Genomic DNA, 20659 nt, shown 5'->3' on the forward strand with positions numbered 1-20659 from the left:
ACCATTCTTCGAACATGGTTATTGTCACCCAGGCCTTTGAGTTAGCCCTGAAGTATACAGGAAGTGATTTCTTGTCAACGTCCTTAAAAGTATGCCTGTGTTACCCTCCCCCACTAAGAGTATTACCCTGTCTTTGGCAGCTTTAAACCTAGACATCGACTTTTATTCAATAGAAATATAAGTCCTACTAGGCATATTTTTCCAAGAAAGGCTAGTCTCATCCACATTAAATATTTGTTGTGGCAAATAACCACCACTACTTATAATCTCATCCAATTTGTCCTTGAAATTTTCGGCAGCCTCACCATCTGCCCTTGCTGCTTCACCACTTTTAAGGCAACTTTATGATATCCGCTTCTCTTACACTCGCAACAAAGGTGGTTTCAGTATCATCACTCTTCTTCTTAGGATCCATGAAAATGGCACAAGCCTTTGCTTTGATGAGGTGAAGGTTTAAGAGGATGCGTTTTGGGATTTGTTCTTCCACCTACACAATAAATAACTCTTCCATCTCGCTTATTAGTCCCGTTCTAGCCTTGGCTATAGTTGTTCCTTCATTGGTGCCGATCCCTTCACCGCTTCACATATTCTGTCTTTGTCCTTTATTATTGTGTTCACTGTTGAATACTGACAAATCTAAATTCAGCGTGATACTTGTTAATGTTTGATCATTTTCATACATCCTTATTATTTTAATTTTCTGATCCAAATCAATTGCTTTCCTTTTATTGGTAGATTTACTAGTACTGCTGTCACTTATTCTCTTAGGTGGCACCATGATAACGGTCAAAATGAAATTTTCTGTAAAGAACTTCAGAAAGAACAGGGTTAAATTACAAGAAATTCTGTCACACCTTATGACATGCAAATGAAGTGCACACTACACAATGATAGTTTGACGCAAAGTAATTGAAAATAGTAGGACACAACGTGAATTTAAACTAACCACAATAACCCAACATGTGTAACAAATATTGCATACGAAATGCAAACAAAAGCTCCCACTTCACTCTCAAACAAAACTGAATTGATTCTACAATCCAGAAAGCAAGGAAGAAAAGGGTGTACAAATGAAGGGCTAGAATGTAATTCTCCAAAGAAATAGCTGATGGGACACAGTCCACATGGTTTGAACGTTGTGGGGGTTTCTCTGAAGTGCTTTGACATAGTTCACCTATCTCAAACACATGTTGTTGAATATTTCTTCAGAATTTTGAAAGCAGAAAACGAAATGCCAACTCTAGTTATTTACTAGTTTCTAGTTGCACCGCAGGTTATTATCCAACATAGTTTGTATGGGAATGAAAATAAAAATGTATACTTATTGTTCCTTCATTCAACTTCAATCTTAAAAATTATACAGAAAGTATCTTTACGATTTTACCAAAAAAAATTATGTAAGTCCGAATTTACGTAACTCGGGCTTATGTAAGTCAGGGACTAACTGTATCTTAAACAAAAATTAACTCAAAATATATTATACGTACTTAGTTTTCTAATTTAACTTACTCTATCTTTTGATGATATTCGTCGTGTGTTCCACAGGAATTCTAATGTGGCTACAACAACAGCTAAAGCAAGGCCTGCCAGAAGTACAACAAACACACCACCAACATTTCCCAAGCCTAGTTCTCCACTAGACTGCTGACCAGAAGCAGCTGAACACCGACCCCCACCTTTTTTCTGTTTCCACCATCGTTCTTTAAAATCATGCAACTTTCCACTCTCCTGAAGTTTTAGAATACCAGTGGATAACCAGGCAGCCAACTTAGTATCTGATGAACAAAAATTAGAACATTTATCACATATGAATATACACATACACATATATGTATATGAAAATATTATTTTTTAAATAATGTCATAAAAATATATATTTTTTTTTGTTGTAAAGCCACTACAAAGGTAAACAATGGTAACAAAAGGAAAATCAGTTGTTTTTTTAATTTTAAGAATAAACCCATATAAACTTAGATTAATAAGTTTCCATCTTCATCCTTGGTGAATCTATTATTCAAAGTAAAAGTCTTTATAAATAAAGTATTCCTATTCAAAGCTGTCTGGAGCACTTCTATGGTCAGATAAGTGAAATTTAATATACCTATAATCCATGAAACAGAGAGGACAATGGAAGAAAAAGAATTTCGTTCACATATCCCACCAGGAAAGAGCACTGTCACCAACCAACATGTTTTGCATATTGTGGTTGTGTACCGGGTTTTTCTGTTAAGAGGCCCATGGGCTTGTATTTGGTTTTTGCATTTTTAAGGTTGCCATATTGTCCATAAATAGAAGCCCATGGCCTTCTTAACGGAAACAGATTTATTTTGAAATAATATTTATTTAATTAATGAAAGGCTATTTTTATTTTAAATATTGCAATAATAGAACAGTATGAAATTAAAAATTATTCTTATTATCTTAAAAAAATATAAATATATAAGACATAATAATTGCAAGAAGAGAATTATTTATATTAGTAATTTTCATTCAGAACCTGTTGTATCAGAGCAATTCGAGTTGTCCTTGATGAGTTATTTTACGTGATCTAATCCAATGTCTCCTGGTCCATCCAAATAAGAACTTGTTGCTTACTTTAAAAGCAGGTGGTATTTTAAGGCCAAATTCTGGTGAGAAAATATAGTTTCGCAATGTGTTATAGGTAACTGATCGGTGGTTATTTCGTTCCTTTTTGAAAAATTCAAATAGCTTTTTCTCAATTTCGGGATAAAACGCCTTCCTTCCTGCACCTTCAAGACGTTTGTGTTTACGTTTTTTAACCAGCTTCAATAATTCTGCTTCTTGTTGCAACCAACGGCAAAGATTTTTCCTGTCAATGCCTGTTTGTTGCGATATTGAATTTTGACTTTCCCCCGCTTTTAAACATGTCACAAACTGTAGTTTTTCCTGGATAGTATACGATTTTCATTTACTAGACTTTTTATTTTCCATTTTTAGGGTTAAATATTCTGACAACGAGTAAAGACGTGCAGTTCACATCTATTGCAATGACATCTCGGGCTATTTATGTTGCTGACAAACTAAATATATAATTTGTATCTACATTCACGTGTGGAGTTTTTACATGTGGGAACATCGGATATATTATAACTGAGAGCTATATGATTTTGTTATAACTGAGAAGAAAGTGGAAAAGAAATAGCTAAGCTAAAAGTAAATAAAGCAACTTGAGCTAATGGGATTTAACAATTGGAAAAGGGCCAGTTATATTAAAAGCAGCACCAAAAGAGATAAGCAAACCCTTGGCAATAATTATGAGACCATCTTTGGGTTCAGGGGAGTTTTTTACAGATGTGCAAATACAGCCACTCCCAGGCTTATGTAACACTCAACTTAAGGAAATTCAACTTTACATAAGTTTTTGCCAGCTGGTGCAAACTTTAAAAAATTGTGAAAACATATTTTACATCCCGTAGGAATAAACGGAGCTTTGGTGAAAATATCATAATGTGAAACCAATAACGCATTGTTTTTTTTGGTAATTTGTTCCAAGACCTCAGAAGTTGAAATTTTCACTATATAAATAACCTATTTATCTCTCTAAAAGGTAATTTTTATAATGGCAATTGCACTACACTTTCGTCATTATCATACATTCTGTTATAAGAATCAATTTTGAATGCCTTTGTGATATACTTCTAAAACACATTTCTGGAGGTCACTACCATAAAACAATAAAAACAATTTGCACTTTCCGGTTTATTGGACTTTTCTGTTAGTGCAATCTATTATAAACAGGTAGTAAACTCAATCTTATTGCATTTGCGATAATACCAATAACTGGAATTCTGTGGGTTTTTTATGTTACAGTATTATGGTGAAATGAGTAACTCCTTCACTGAAATCTTCAATCATATAAAAAACATAAATAAATTTTCAGAATCTTCTCTTCATTCCTATTTACTTATTACAATTGTGAAGGGAAAGGGACCAACGGAAAGTGCAAGTGCTGGCAGTGCTAGGAAATGAAACAAAATTGATTTAGAAATGAAGATGATTAATTAAGAAGTACGAAGCACGACAAAGTTTGTCATCTATTGCAGTGTTCTCCAATCTTTTTTGTCATGCACCGCTATTTTACTTAAAAGGAAGCATGATTAAATGTATGTTAAATTTTTTTTATTTATAAATCATTTACATGGAAAGCATTATATCTAAAATCACAATTTTAAAAGATCACAAATAAAAAAATACAAAACAAAATTGAAGTCAAGTACAAAATGAATATACTTGAATGTGCATGATCCAATAAAGCCGCATGATCGAACAAAGCTGCATATTGAAGTACTAAAAAACATTTATTTATAATTTTTATTTTCAATTACATTTCAAAAACTAGTTCTCATAATTAATAAATATTGATTTATTGTGGATTATGTCGTGCATCCCTAGGGGTGCGTGCATCCCACTTTGGAGACCACTGATCTATTGCATGAAATTAGGTCTCATGGCTTCAACAGTGAATACTATTTTAAGGGAGAGTACGTGTATAAAAGAACATGTTAAAGGATCAACGCATTTAAGATCAACAGTGATCACAAAACAGTGTTCAGGTGCTATATATCGAAGATGGAAAAGCTTAATAATATGGATAGAAAATCGGATTCAGAAGCAAATGCCTCTGAGTCCAATGGCCATTCAAGAAAAAGCAAGGAGTATTCATGAAGATATTAAGAATAAGTATGGCAAACCCCATGCCAAGTTCACGGCAAGCAACAGGTGGTTTTATAGGTTAAAGTATGCAGTGAAGTTGCTAGTGCTGATTCTGCAGCTGCAGAGAAATTTTGTGATGTGTTGGAAAAAACTCCTTCTAAATCTCCACAGCCCTCAACTTCCACAGGGGCATGCTTATCAGCTGGAGAGTTAATTCTGGCAACGATGCTCGAAAGGTAAAACTCACTGACATTATTCCCGTCTCCTCTCTCTTTTTTTGTAATTTTATAATTCTGAAATTTTTGTACAGTTTTGTAATTTTTCCTGTGCATAAGATAAAAAAAAATTGAATAAATAATTCTATTTACATGTTCGTTGAACATTTATTTTTTGCTTCAATCAAAGTCAATCAAATCTGCAAGTGCTGCATATAAGCATTTAGGGAAATCCCGACTTATGTAGAGTTCCACGGAACACAACCCTTATGTAAGTCGGGGAGTGGCTGTATATCTCCTATTCACAAAGGGAGGGATCAAAGGCTGATGTGAGCATTTATAGACCTTATGAAAATTTGACTTCTGTTCCAAGGAAAATAATGGAGTGGCAATTGAGGTTTAACACTGGTAAATGCAAGGTATTGTATATGGACAGCAGCAATCTCAGAATAACATACGAATTAGGTGGTACCACACTCAAGGTGGTGGAGAGCAAAAGAAACCTAAGGGTAATTGTACAGCCCAACATGAAGTTATCTGTGCAATGCAGACTGGCTGTCAGAATCAGTGGCATCACTAGGGTTGGTCATCCAGTGCAGCAACTCATGGCGTCACCCCATGGACCTTCTCCCATACCAAACCATACAGAATCCTTAGTAATGTTTTTTGTACTAATGTTACTCGTAAATCGTAATTCCCGTATATCATTGAATGTAATGGCAATAGTAGTGACATAAACAACTAGCAAAATTAAAATTACATCTTTAAATTACAATATCATACGCACAGCCTATGTATTTACATTTACATAGTTTCATGTGGTTAAAGTAAAAATTTGGTAAGAAAACAATAGAATCCAAAGTAAAAATGTTTAAGAACTACATAAAACTTTACCATTATATCAGATACATTAATGGATTAGGTTTGCATAATCAGTAACGGCCCAAATAATGTAGAAGTTGTAGAGAAATGCATGTGGAAATATACTCATAAATGAAATAATAACAAAAAAATAAACATGAACAAATACACAAGCATTTCAGCACTTAGTGAACATCTCGACTAAATCAGAACTTTCCTTTCCCTGCTTTCAAAGCTGCAAACTTGTGAATCACTTCATCGAAATCAATGCCTTACACCAACTCACTTTAAATTGATAATATTGCAAGACCGGAAAGCCTTGACTGTCCCATGGTAGATTGCAAATAGTTCTTTATAAGTTTCAGCTTTGAAAAGCTCCTTTCACATGAAGCCACAGACACGCAGATTGTCAGAAATAATTTTAGGCTTAGTAAAAGGGTTGGGAGAGATTCTATGAAGATTCATTCAGCAATGAATGTCAAAATGTATAATATTGCCCAATCTTTGGCTTCTTCCAGATCAATCTCTGCTGCTTTCAGGTGCCTTCTCAGCCTTGGTATTTCTATTAAAAGCACACTCTCAGATACCTCATCATAGAAAGTGGTCAATTTTGGAATGGACACCTCTTTGCTTGAACAGCCTCAAACATGGCTGCTACATCCTTGATGGCTCTTGATCTGATCTGGAGTTCAGAATGAAAGCGATCAATGCACTCAAGCATCGCCCTCTTATTTTCTTCTTGAAGAGCGAGTCCAGCATTGCTTGCTTGCTCCCCTGCCATCCTCTTCTAGAACCTGGCTCTTCTCTCTACTGCAATCCATATTTGTCTGATTTTAAAAGCGCCTGTTCAATTGCATGCTCCACTAGGTGACTGCGCTCCTCATGCAGAAAAAGTCTTAGTGCCTCTAGCTTTGTCACCACCTTGTCGAGTGTTAAGCCCTTAGTCTGCAGGTACTGCTGTGTAAGATTAACTTCCTGCAGTACATTATACCAGAAGTACAGGTAGCACAGAAAAGTGAAATCACACAGCAGGCAAAAGACTATGTGCTGCACCTCGTGTCCAAATTTTCATGTGGATCACAAAGAGCTTTCAATCGCCACCACAAACTTATCTAACTTTTCTTTAACTTGCTTAACTGCAGCATGATGAGCATTCCAGCGTGTTGTTAATAGCCTTTTCACTGACACTCAATTATGGTCAATTAACACATCCCATCGATGGGTGGAAGCAGCAAAGAAAGAAAACATTGTCTCAAGAGTTCCAAAAAATGTCACACATGATGCATTTTCAGCAAAAGAGTACTGACTGCAAAAAGTTAAGCGAATAGTCCACACATCTATTAAAAATAGCTTTCTTGCTTTTTCCCTTAAGAATGGCTTGTACACCTCCATGGATTCCAGCCATAGTGGTAGCATTATCATAACCTTGAGTGCGGCACATCATTATGTCCAGTCCATCATTTGCCAGATTTTTAAGAATGTCAGAACTGAGGTCAGCAGTTTTTTCCCCCTTTAAAGGGAAAAATCTTAGAAATTACTACTTTCACTTCAACTTTCCTATTGTTAATTTTTACATATCTGATCACTTTGGACATCTGGTTAGTATGTAATATGTCAGGTGTGTTTATGTCCCCTGACGTACTGTGTCTATGTCCCTGACAAAGCCAGGGATGTATTCAACTCTAGCAGTAAGCTAGAGAATCTTGTAATAACTGAGAGGAAAGTGGAGGAGAAACTGTTGAAGATAAACATAAGAAAGGAACATGGGGTAGATGGGATCTATCCAGTTATATTAAAGGGGGTGGCAAAGGAAGTAAGCAAACCCTTAGCCATAATTATGAGAGCATCCTTGGGTTCAGGGGAAGTCTCCACAGACTGGAGATGTGCAAATGTATCTGCAATTGCTAAAGGGTGGGTCAAAGAGTGACATGAGTAATTAGAGACCTGTTAGTTTTACTTCTGTTCAAGGGAAAATGATAGAGTCACTGATTAAAGAAGCATTGCAGGATCATCTAGACAAAACTGCAGTAATAATTCAGACACAGCATGGGTTAGTTAAGGGGAAGTCTTGTGTGACCAATTTCATTGGATAATATGACATGGTCACAAAAGAACTGAATGCAAAAAATAATTTTGATATTGTATATTTGAATTTCAGGAAAGCTTTTGATACTCTTGGACATTGAAGACTACTTGGAGCAGTATGGCATTAACGGTAAGTTGCTACAATGGATAAAAGGACGGTTGAGTGGGAGAAGACAGAGAGTAGTAATCAATGGACACTGCCCATCGTGAACTAATGTTATTAGTCGGTTCCCCCCGGGGTTTGATGTTGGGTCATTGTTGTTTTCTGTATTTATCAATGATATTGATGAAGGTATATTAGGTTAAATGTCGAAGTTCGCAAATGATACAAAGTTTAGCAGTGTTGTTAATGACAGTATGCTACTGCCACAGCATTAGCATTAGCATTAGTAGAGGCATTTGATGCAAGAAAGCAAGCTTATGCAGCATCAGCCAAAAAAAAATAAAGTAAAATAAATAAATAAAAAATAACCACTTCCACTTCACCCCTCTGTTCGTTCAAAATACCTGTCCAGCTGAGCCTTAAACTTATTTAGGCTATCAACTTCCACGACAAGGAATGGAAGTCTGTTCCACCTACCAACCACCCGCTCGCTAAAGGCAAATTTCCGCACATCTATCCTACATCTGTCTTTCCTCAATTTGAATTTATGCCCTCTCAGGTGATTATTCTGAGCAAGAGGAAGAATCCCATCAGCATTGAGCATGCTCAAACCATTCAAGGCTTTGTACACCTCTATCAGATCACCTCGCTGGTGCCTAGTCTCCAGACACTGTAATTCGCAAAACTTAAGCCTTTCTTCTTAAGAGCACCCCTTTGTTCCATTCACTAATCTTGTTGCCCTTCTCTGTACTCGTTCCAGCAGCTCTACATCCTTCTTGAAATGAGGCCTCCAGGCCTGTATACAGTACTCTAGGTGTGGCCTGACCATTGCCTTATACAAGGGAATAATCACCTCCTTATCCCAGCTAGAAAAATTCCTATATATCATTGACAATACACCATGAGCTACTCTTGTAGCCCATCTGCACTGCTCAGAGAACTTCATATCTGCCTGCACAACCACCCCCCAGGTCCCTTTTATTCTCTACCACTGTCAGTGTAGTACCACAGAGTTGATACGTTGCTCTGGGGTTGCTGTTTCCCATATGTAGTACTTTACATTTGTCAATGTTAAACTTCATTTGCCACCTCTCAGCCCATCTGCTCAACCTTTCCAGATCCTGTTGCAGCAACATAATGTCAGTAGTGTCCTTGACAACCCTGCCAACCTTCGTATCGTCTGCAAACTTGGACATTAAGCTTGATATACCATCATCAATATCATTTATAAATACAGAAAACAATAAAGGACCCAATACTGAACCCTGAGGGACTCCACTAATAACATTAGTCCACGATGAGCAGTGTCCATTGATTACCATTCTCTGGATCTAGAAAATTTGGGCAGATGGGCTGAAAAGTGGCGACTGAAGTTTAACATTGACAAATGCAAAGTACTGCATATGGGTAGCAGTAACCCCCAGAGAAATGTACCAACTGTGTGGTATTACACTCAGGGTGGTAGAGAATGAAAGAGACCTGTGGGTTACTGTGCAGTCAGATATGAAGTTTTTTGAGCATTGCAGACAGGCTGCCAGGGTAGATAATGGGGTTTTGTCAATGATATACAGGAATTTTGCTAGCAGGAATAAGGAGGTGATTATCTCCTTGTATAAGATAATGGTCAGGCCACACCTTGAGTACTGCATACAGGTCTGGAAGCCTCATTTTAGTAAGGATGAGAGTTGCTAGAATGGGTACAGACAAGGGCAACAAGATGGTGATGGGAAAAAAGAGGTGCTCTTAGGAAGAAAAGCTTAAGTCCTGCAAAATTGCAGAATCTAGAGACTAGGCACCTGCGAGGTGATCTGATTGCGGTGTATAAGGCCTTGAATGGATTGAGCAGGCTAAGTGCTAATGGGATTCTTCCTCTTGCTCAGATTACAAACCATTGGGGGCATAAACTGAAATTGAGGAAAGACAGTTGTTGAACAGATGTGCAGAAATTTGCTTTTAGCCAGCGAGTAGTTGATTGCTGTAACAAACTTCCATCTGTCATTGTGGAAGTTGATAATGTAAATAAATTCAAGGAAGAAGTGGACAAACTTTTGGACTGAATGTAAAATGGGATTTTTTTTTGGCTGATGCTGTATAAGCTTGCTTTCTTGAATCATATGCTTCTACTACTGTTAATGGTAATGCCAATGAGAGCAAGAAGAGGTGGAATTCAGTTATTGAGGTCTGTGAAAAACTAATGGGATAAAAGAGAGGAAGATAGCTAAAAAAAAAAAAAATTGGTAACAGTGGAAATGAGAAAGTACTGGCAGAAAGAAAAGAGAAAAATACGTGAATATTTCAGAAGGAAAAGGAAAATATTGTACAATCCTGATAACACAAAGTTCAAGAGATTAAATTTTCATGGTTTGTTATTACAAGGTTTGTAGTAACAAGGTCCTGCAAAAGTGTCAAAAATTTACTTTTCTTTTTTTTTGGTTTGAGTGTCTATATCTGAGGAATAGTACCAAAAATAAAATAAATAAAATAATAAAGTAAAATTAAACAATAAAATTAAAAAATAAACAGTTAAAAATAGAAATACAAAACTTTAACAAAAGCCTTGTTTAACAATATAAGAATAATACATATTTTTTTATTTATTTATAGGATAAACTATAAAAAAAATATATGACATAATTGAAATAAAATTACTATATACTTAATTTCATTAATTAATTATTTAATTTAATCCTTCTGTACATATAGTACATACAGAAAACAAATGATTTTAATTTAAAGAAAGAATTTAAATAAATCTTTATTTGTCCTACCAAATATAAAAAAGTATATTGGTAAGTGATAAATTCCCTTCACAGCAGAAAATGCCAGGGGATAACATAAAATGAAAAATAAAAGAATGGCTAAAATATACAAGAAAGGTAAAAGATACATGAAAAGATGAAATATAAACTGCATTACTCATCACTACATTTCTGTCTAGAGTCCTGGAAATTGTAATACAAAAGTTCATCTTAACATCACATCCACTGAATCAACTTGTGCGAGATATACACTATTCAATTGCATACGCACAGTTCTTGACAGAAATTCACACAACTACTAGGCAACAGTAGCCTCATCGAACCATACTGTGGTTTGTTTCCTATATTTCGGATCTTCTATGAGCCTTAGTAGGTCAATTCCAATATGTGTTAGGCATCGAATTGATTCTAATGCACTTGCAGGTATAAACCTGTCAGCCACCTTCAGTCTGTTGGTCTTCATTCTCAAGGATTTGGTGATTCTTAATGCAGATGGTGGGATGTGCTACTCACAGAGCTGCCAGAAGCATGGTGATGATCATTGATTTTGATTGTGGTTATTAATCATTTCCATGCAATGATGTCTGGTAAACACTGCAGTTTAAGCTGTTCAGAAAGCTGTGTGGTCCTTAACTGTTGAGGGAGATGGTACTTATGGTTTGCCCACTTCAGCAGCCAGAATTCACTTGCATATATTCTCCTAATGTGGGTAGGGGTGGCTGATGCCCACAATTTGCCGCCATACAAAATGGCCAAATACACTGTGGTTCTTAAATATCATGCGGTTGTTGTAGTCTGTTTCAGGTGCAAGAGGTGCTGTTTTGTTGCCCAATGTAAGTAGTTTATTTTCTTTACAATCAGGTCAATATGTGACTTGAACATAAGTTTAGTATCAAATTTTACTCCCAGATATCTATGGGTCTCAACAACTGGGATAGGTTTGCCATTAAGTTTCAGGTGTACGAGCGTAGGCGATTTTTTGAGCGAGTACACCATGATTATAGTCTTTTGCGGATTTAGGGCCAAGCCAAATTTATCTAAGTATACGAATAAGCTCAGAAGCTTATAATTAATCTGGTCACACAATGCACTATTGGTCGTGGACAGTTGGATGGGTGTTAGGATCTTAATATCGTCTATGTAAGTGCATACATCATCCCTACCCTTGGAATGGGATCCTCGTGGCAGTAAAGAGGAGTCCAGAAAGACTCCACCACGTGGAATTCCTGCATGGAGTAAGGCATCCACACTATTGAAGGCTGCTTTTATGTCAGCATAAATTATTGCAATTTCCTTTCTGGCTTGGAAAGCATTTAGTATCACAGCTTGAACTGTGAGGAGGTTAGTAATTGTTGATCTTGTAGTTATTGAATAATGAATTTATTTCATTTGCACTGTTTTTGTCTATTCTTAATTATATCATTGATATTATCAAATGCAATAGTTCTTTCTTTATCAATGTTACTGTAGACTAACACATTCTCTGTTATGTTCAATCCATTTTTAGCATCATTTTTAGGAGGCAGAGAGAGCGAGTGAATACTTGATCTGATTATCAGCAGTGATTATGCATGCATTAAGAATTTGCAGATAAAAGAACCACTAGGTAGCTATGATCAGTATGTACTGATGTGGGATTTACTTACAGATATTAGGGGTAAAGGAATGGATTTTTGGTATTGCAAAGGTGACTACAATGGTCTCAGACAGTTTTTAAATTCTATACAGTGGGACCATCTGATGATGTTACCAACAGCAAATTCTAAATGGGAAGCATTCAAGGAATTAATCTTGGAAGCTACTAGGCTTTTAATACCAACTACAAAATACTGTCCAAGGTTTAGGCCTAAATGGATGTCTGATGACCTAATGAGACTCATGGTAGAGAAGCAAAATGCATGGCATGCATATAAATTTTCAGGAGATGCAAATGCCTATGGTAGATATAAGATGGTCTGTAATCAAGTCACAATGACGTTACACAAGCACATGCAGATTATGAGAAATCTTTGGCAAACAATGCAAAGGAAAACAGCAAAGACTTCTTTACTTACATAAACTCTAGAAGGAAGGGGGTTGAATCAGATTGGTCCACTTGATATCGATGGTTCGACTGTTGATGATTCTGCTCAGGTAGCTGACAAACTGAATGAATATTTTGCATCTACAATCATATATAAGGAATTCTGTAGGGCAGTGGAGGATAGAAACTTATTAAACTCTAATAGGAAGCTAAATGATTTTGTAATCATTTAGCTCCCTGAGAGAAAAGCGGGAGAGAAATTATTGAAGTTAAACATAGGGTGCCTGGGGTAGATGGGATTTATCCAGTTATGTAAGAGGCAGAAAAGGAACTAAGCAAACCCTTATCCATAACTATAAGAGCATACTTGGATTCAGGGGGGGGGTCCCCACAGACTGCAGATCTCCAAATGTATCCACAATTCCCAAAGGGTGATCAAAGTGTGACATGAGTCATTACAGACATGTTAATTTAACTTCTGTTCTGGGGAAAATAATGGAGTCACTGGTTAAAGAAGCATTGCAAGATCATCTAGACAAGGCTACAGTAATAATTCAGACACAGCATGGGTTTGTTAAGGGGAAGTCTTGTGTGACCAGTTTGATTCAATAATATGACGTGGGCACAAAAGAACTGAATGCAAAAAATAATTTTGATATTGTATTTCAGGAAAGCTTTTGATACTGTTGCACATGGAAGACTACTGTAAAGGATGGTTAAGTGAGTGAAGACAGAGATCAGTAATCAGTGGACATGGACTAATGTTATTAGTGGAGTCCCCCAGGGTTAGGTGTTGGGCCCATTGTTGTTTTTTATATTTATCATAGATTTATCACTGATATGCCTTCATGATATTTTGGCCATGGAGAGTTTGTGCAAGGATCATGGGATAGAATTTTTCTGAGCATGGTCTATGCTTGTTAACAGGAGAGATTGCTTCTACATGGATGGGATACACTTAAAATAGAAAGGTTGCAAGAATATTTGCTAATGCTACAAGGCAATGTTAGGTGGGTCGTAAAACTGCTAGCTTGGGGAGGAACTGACAGACTAATAGATTAACAGTAGCCGCAGATAGAGGTGGAAGTAATTTTTGCACTGCTTCTACTGGAATGAGCAGCAGCCTGGAAAGCAAGTTGCTGAGCATTTCAGGAACTGCTGGAGTCATCGTGAAATAAGTAAATACATGGACTGTGTTAGGTTAACTAGGAGTAAGAACAGGTTCATGTACACCAATGCTAGGAGTACAGCAAATAAATTTGATGAATTGGAAGTGCTGGTCAAGACATAAAAGGCAGATATTGTTGGGTTATCAGAGACATGGCATCACACAGATATAAGCAATGTGGGGGAGTATAATATGCACAGAAAAGATAGACAGGGTATGAAGGGAGTAGGGGTTATTCTGTTAGTTAAGAAACACATAAAATCTAAGGAAGTGCATCCAGTTGAACTAGATGGACAGTGCAATGTTGAGTCATTTTGGTGTGACATAGGCACCGGGAAGGCAAAGATGAGGGTAGGAGTTTGTTATAGGCCTGATGACTCCGATTAGTACAAGGGAAAACTATACAGAGAAACAGAGTGGGCCAGTAAATCAGAATGTCTTATTAAAATGGGGGATTTTAACTTTCCAGATATTAACTGTAACTTGTGGGTTGGTCACTTGTACACTAGCAAGACTTTTGTGGATTTATTGGATGAGCATTTTCTACAGGAACACATTAATGAGGCAGCAAGAGGGAGTAATACTCTTGATTTGATTATCAGCAGTGATTATTCATGCATTAAGAATTTACATATAAAGGAATTACTAGGTTGCAATGATCGCAGTGTGCTGATGTGGGATTTACTCAAAGATGTAACTACCATCAGGGGAAAAGTGAAGAGTGTTTGCTTTCGTAAAGGTGACTATAGTGGTCTCAGAAAGTTTTTAAATTCAATACAGTTGGACCAACTGATGATGTTACCAACAGGAAATTCTAAATGGGAAGCATTCAAGGAATTAATCTTGGAATTAAGCTACTAGGCTTTACATACCAACTAAGAAATATTGTTCAAGGTTTAGGCTCAAATGGATGTCAAATGAAATAATGAGACTCGCAGTAGAGAAGAAAAATGCATGGGTTGCATATAAATTATCAGACGACATAGAAGCCTATGGTGTATATAAGCTAGTTCTGTAATCAAGTCACAGAGGATGTTAGGTAAGCAAAGGCAGATTACAAGAAATCTTTGGCAAAGGGTGCAAAGAAAAACAGCAAAGACTTCTTTAATTTATAAATTCTATAAGGAAGAGGATGAATCAGATTGGTCTGCTTGATATTGATGGTTTGACTGTAGACAATCCTACTTAGATAGCTGCCAAACAGAATGAGTATTTTGCATCTACATTCACACATGAGGAATTCTGCAGGGAAGTGAAGAACAGAAGCTTATTAAACACTAACAGTGAGCTGAATGATTTTGTAATAACTGAGAGTAAAGTGGAGGAGAAATTGATGAAGTTAAACATAAGAAAGGCACTTGAGGTGGATGGCATCTATCAAGTTATATTAACGGAGGCTGGAAAGGAAGTAAGCAAACCCTTAGCCATAATTATAAGAGTATTGTTGGACTCAGGGGAGGTCCCCACAGACTGGAGATGTTCAAATGTAGCTCCAATTCACAAAGGGGATCAAAGGTTGACAGGAGTAATTACAGATGTGTTAGTTTTACTTCTGTTCCAGGGAAAATAATGGCATCACTGGTTAAAGAAGCATTGCAGGATCATCTAGACAAGACTGCAATAATAATTCAGACACAGCATGTGTTTGTTAAGGGGAAGTCTTGTCTGACCAATTTGATTGAATACTGTGATGTGGTCACAAAGGAACTGAATGCAGGGAATAATTTTGATATCATATATTTGGATTTCAGGAAAGTTTTTGATACTATAATATAACATGGAAGACTACTATATAGTCTTCCATGTTCTACATGGAAGACTACTGTACAAATTGGAGCAGTATGGCATTAAGGGCAAGTTGCTGCAATGGATAAAAGAATGGTTGAGTGAGAGAAGACAGAGAGTAGTAATCAATGGACACTGCTCTTCGTGAACTATAGTGGAGTCCCCCAGGGTTTGGTGTTGGGTCCATTGTTGTTTTCTATATTTATCAATGATATTGATGAAGGTATATCAGGTTAAATGTGGAAGTTTTCAGATAATACAAAGGTTAGCAGGGTTGTTAATGACAGTATGCTATTGCAACAGGATCTAGAAAAGTTGGGCAGATGGGCTGAAAAGTGGCAACTGAAATTTAACATTAACAAATGCAAAGTACTGCATATGGGTAGCAGTAACTCCAGAGAAATGTACCAACTGTGTGGTACTACACTCGGGGTGGTAGAGAATGAAAGAGACCTGGGGGTAATTGTGCAGTCAGATATTAATTTTTCTGAGCAGTGCAGACAGGCTGCCAGAGCAGGTCATGGGGTTTTGTCAATGATATATGGGAATTCTGCTATTAGGGAAAAGGAGGTGATTATCCCTTTGTAAATGCAATGATCAGGCCTCACCTTGTGTACAGGTCCAGAGGACTCATTTTAGGAAGGATATAGAGTTGCTTGAGTGAATACAGAGAAGGCAACAAGATTGGTGAGTGGAACGAAGAGGTCCTCTTACCAAGAAAGGCTTAAGTTCTGCAAATTTCAGTGTCTGGAGACTAGGCACCTGCGAGGTGAGTCAATCAAGGTGTATAAGGCCCAGAATGGTTTGAGCAGGCTCACTGCTTATGGGATTCTTCCTCTTGCTCAGATTATCAATCTAGGGTCATAAATTCAAATTGTGTGGGAAGGCAATTGTAGAAAGTCGTGGGGAAATTTGCACTTAGCCAGCAGGTAGTTGATTGCTGGAACAAAATTTCTTTTGTTGTTGTGCATGTTGGTACCTTAAATAAAATCAAGGAAGAACTCGACAAACTTTTAGAGTAAATGGATATGTAAAATGGGATTTGTTTTTTTTTTTTTTTGGTTGATGCTGTATAAGCATGCTTTTTTGCATCATATGCCTGTACTAATGCTAATACTAAAAAGTGGCAGCTATGCTTTAATTCAGCAAAATGCAAAGTCTTACATCTGGGGAACAGCAACCTCAGAATAACTTATATACCTTGTTGTTGTTATGTTGTTATTTTGGTTTTTAGGAGCATTAGCAACTAAGGCCATATTGCTCCGTGAATATGCGGTGGTCATTCCTGACCTTTCCGCATCCTCCGTATTTGGTGGTGACGGGCTCGAACCCCGGTCTAATCAAGAAGCGTGTGCTACGCACTGCTGCTCCTTCCCACCTGGCTACAGAGGCGCCTTTATATACCTTGGTGGAGTTGAATGAAAATCAGTAGTAAAAGAAGGGACTTGGAAGCAAGCTACGATATGGTCAGACATGAAGTTCTCTGAGCATTGTAGACAGGCTGACAGGAAGGCCCATGGTGCCCTATCAACGATTTATCAAATATTTGCTAGTAGAGATAAGGAAGTCATAATCCTGTTATATAAGGCTATTTTTAGACCAAACTTGGAATACTGTGTTCAAATATGGAGAATGCACCTAAATAAAGACATTGAGCTTCTTGAAAGGTCGAACGTCAGGTAACTCACCTGGTAAGATCGGCAAAAGGGCGTCCATATGAGGAAACACTGAATATGTGGGTTGCATGGCTTGGAAACTAGGCCTTAGAGGTGTTTAAGGCTCTGAGCAGCAAAAGTAAAATGAATGGGGGCAAAATTTTCTTGGTTATAAATAATTCTAGAAATAGGGGCCATAATTTCATGTTACAGGAGGGGGGGGAGTGTTTAGACTGGATTGCAGGAAGTTTTATTTTAGCGAGTGAGTCATAAATTACTGGAATAAGTTACATACATGGGTGGTAGAGGCCAACAGTTTGGGGAAATTCAAAGGTCAGCTGGATAATTACCTATGGAAGGAGGGAAATGCATAGGTTGCCTATTTCCATTTCTTTTATTATTTATTAATTAATTTTATTTTACTCTTTTTTTTTTTTTTTTGGGCTGGTGCAGATAAGCCTTAGGCTTCCTTGAACCATATGGCCATTATGGTTAAATATTATAATATCTATATAATATTTTTTCTTATCAGTAATTTAGGAATGCCTGTTTCATTGTAAATATATCTTATACCCCCCAAAACTATAATTAATCGTATCACGAAATTATTCGTTCTTGCAGTTCCTCAGATTTAAATAGAATTCCCAGCTAATTCTGGGAATCACATTTCACATTTCTGGGGGTTGGCATTTCAGAAATGCATTTGTTTCCTTCATTTGTTTGTAATACAGTATAGTGTTTCTTGTAATTTCAATTAGAAGTTTATTTTGGCAATGGACAAGACTTAAATTCATACACAACAATATTTAAGTCTTGGCAGTATATATTTATACGCTGCAAACAAAAAAGCGTGGAAACATCTCACTTATTTCATCAATCCATTTTGTTTCTGGCTTTTTTATTTATCTTTACAAATCATTTACTTCTTTTAGAAGGCATATATCTTGACAGGGTTGAAGGATAAAGTAAATGAGCTCTTGTTATTGCAAATTCAGTTAATACAGTAGTCCAAATACAGCTAACCATACATGCTAATTAGTATTGTCATACACCTCTTCTAACTTAATTTTTTTGATCCACAAAAATGTGATTTCCTTTCTTAGCTCAAAGACTTGTAATAATACCTTGCCCTCACTTCAGTGTGCAGCAAAGGCTTAGCTGCTCGACAACTCCATATGCAGTATCTTGAAGAGTCAACTGAATAGTGCATTCACTTCATATAGTTTGTAATTTGTATGCACTCAGACTATACCAAACAATTTAGGAACCTCCTTTTTTTCACACTTCACAATGGATCACACAACTTTTAATTTGCAAATCGCCAGAGTGTACATCTGTTATGTAAGACCAACAATGCACCAAACATCTGAGGCATTTTTTAAAATGTACACAACAAGACCATGAAAAATCTGCAACCATAAAGGTATACAAAGACATTCTCAAGCATTGCTCTTATTTTACATAATGAACAATCTATAAAATTGTCCACGTCATCCATCTCATACATAGATTTTATGTTTAAAGTAGTGATTGATTTTTTTCTTACATCAGACAATTATTTAAGCTTCTTTCTGACCATTAACCCACCCATGGTAATAATAGAGCATTATAAGTTTTAAAAACCTTTTATGTTTTGGATTATCATAAAAACAAAAGGTAAAAATGCTTTATAATGCTTTATTATGCTTGTGAAGGGAACTGGATCAAACAAGAAAAGTGACAATAAAAATTAAGTAACAGTCAATCACTACATAACTGACTCAGAATAAGATGAATCAAATGGAATAAATGTGTTGAGGAAGACAACTTACTTAAACAACAATAAAAATTCAGTCAAGGGTATAGGCTGAACAATCATTTAAAAGATGGAGGAATGCTATCTGTTATTTGCAATGGCCTTAGAGTTTATATTAAAAGATGAAAGGAGAGAGAAGACAGTTATTGTAGAGTCATATGGTAATTATGGGTATCACTTCAGCCTGCAAAGAAGCAGAATATATTTAAATAATACGCATCAGATTTTATTTAATTACACTGTAAAAAAAAATTTCAAGAAACACCTAAAAGTATAACTTACTTTTCTTTGTTGCAATTCCATAGCTCTTTGTGTCCAGAAGACCTCCTATTTGGGTTAAGTTACATTCCCTCTCTATGGTATATTCAATGGATGCTGATTCCATGAGATAAGCATAATCACCTCGTGCTACTTGGCTTTTACCCTCGTCATTAGAGCGTACAAACACTTCACTGTGAGAATTCATGAATTCCCACATTCGTTGATAAGTTTCTATCTTAGAATCCTAAATATATGATGAAATACAAATGCTTTAAATTTATATTTCTTAAAAATATTTGATTTTACTTCAAAAATTATCAAAAAACGCATGATTAATTTTCAATGAATTTTTGATCAATGGAGGGTGGAAAATGGTTCCAAATTCAAAAATGACACATCAAATAAAATTTTCAAAGACTAAATCAATTATCACACCAATTATATTTTAAAATGTCTCATGCATAATTTTAAATGCAATTCCAAATTAATGACACTGTGAACTTAAAATATTTGAAATAATGAAATTTTACAAAAACATAAAAACCTGTTTTCAGAAAAATATTTCATTCCAGGATTGTGAAATTGATAAATGATTTCTCCAAGTTCTGTAAAATCAAGCGTAGTGGCAAACAACGCAAGAAAGCAAGCTTATGCAACATTAGCAAAAAAAAAAACACTTTCCATATCACTTGTTCATCCACTCTAATAGTTTATCTAGTTTTTCCTTGAATTTATTCAAACTAATCGCTTCTACAACACCACATGGAAGTTTATTCCAAAAATCAACTACCCTGATGAAGGCAAAATTTCTACACACCCTGCAACCATCCTTTCTCAATTTCAAGTTATGCCACCCCCCTCCAACCCAGCACATCAGAAAAAATCTTGAAAAAAAAAATCTGCATCATTTAAATAAAAAAAAAAATTCTTAAATGTATTAAAAATTTCAATGTATAAACATGATCAAGATCATATTTCAAAAAAAACCAATTCCTAGTGAGAATTAACAGTTAGACTAAAATAAAAATGATGCAATTAGCAACCTACAGCACTTGTTGGTTAGCTGAAGTCCCTCTCTTGATGATGACTTCCACTAACCATCTGCCAATGAATTTTATTGTCAGAAACATTTTTCAAAATCTCAAAACAACTTAAGATGAAATGAAATTGGACTAGCGTGGTGAAGGAAGAATATAAAGATTTTTTTAAGAAACACAAAAAAAAGAGATAGAGATGAAGGAGGCACTCAATAACAGCATATAATTCATTAAATGT

The 20659-nt window shown here is 36.1% G+C and overlaps 1 protein-coding gene across 2 annotated transcripts in view; it reads right to left on the reverse strand.

The window, feature by feature from the left end:
* LOC150080953 (glutamate receptor ionotropic, kainate 2-like) overlaps window positions 1-20659 on the reverse strand; it is a 225376-nt gene that overhangs the window by 13343 nt on the left and 191374 nt on the right. For both annotated transcript variants that reach the window (XM_090381164.1, XM_090381165.1), the window contains exons 13-14: window positions 19406-19628; window positions 1510-1775 (exon numbers count right to left, since the gene is read on the reverse strand). In XM_090381164.1, coding sequence (XP_090237290.1) covers window positions 1510-1775; window positions 19406-19628 — 489 coding nt within the window. The remainder of the gene's footprint in view (window positions 1-1509; window positions 1776-19405; window positions 19629-20659) is intronic.

Source organism: Mastigoproctus giganteus, chromosome 9 (assembly GCF_048544385.1).
Source record: "Mastigoproctus giganteus isolate SK-2022 chromosome 9, ASM4854438v1, whole genome shotgun sequence".
NCBI lineage: Eukaryota > Metazoa > Arthropoda > Arachnida > Uropygi > Thelyphonidae > Mastigoproctus > Mastigoproctus giganteus.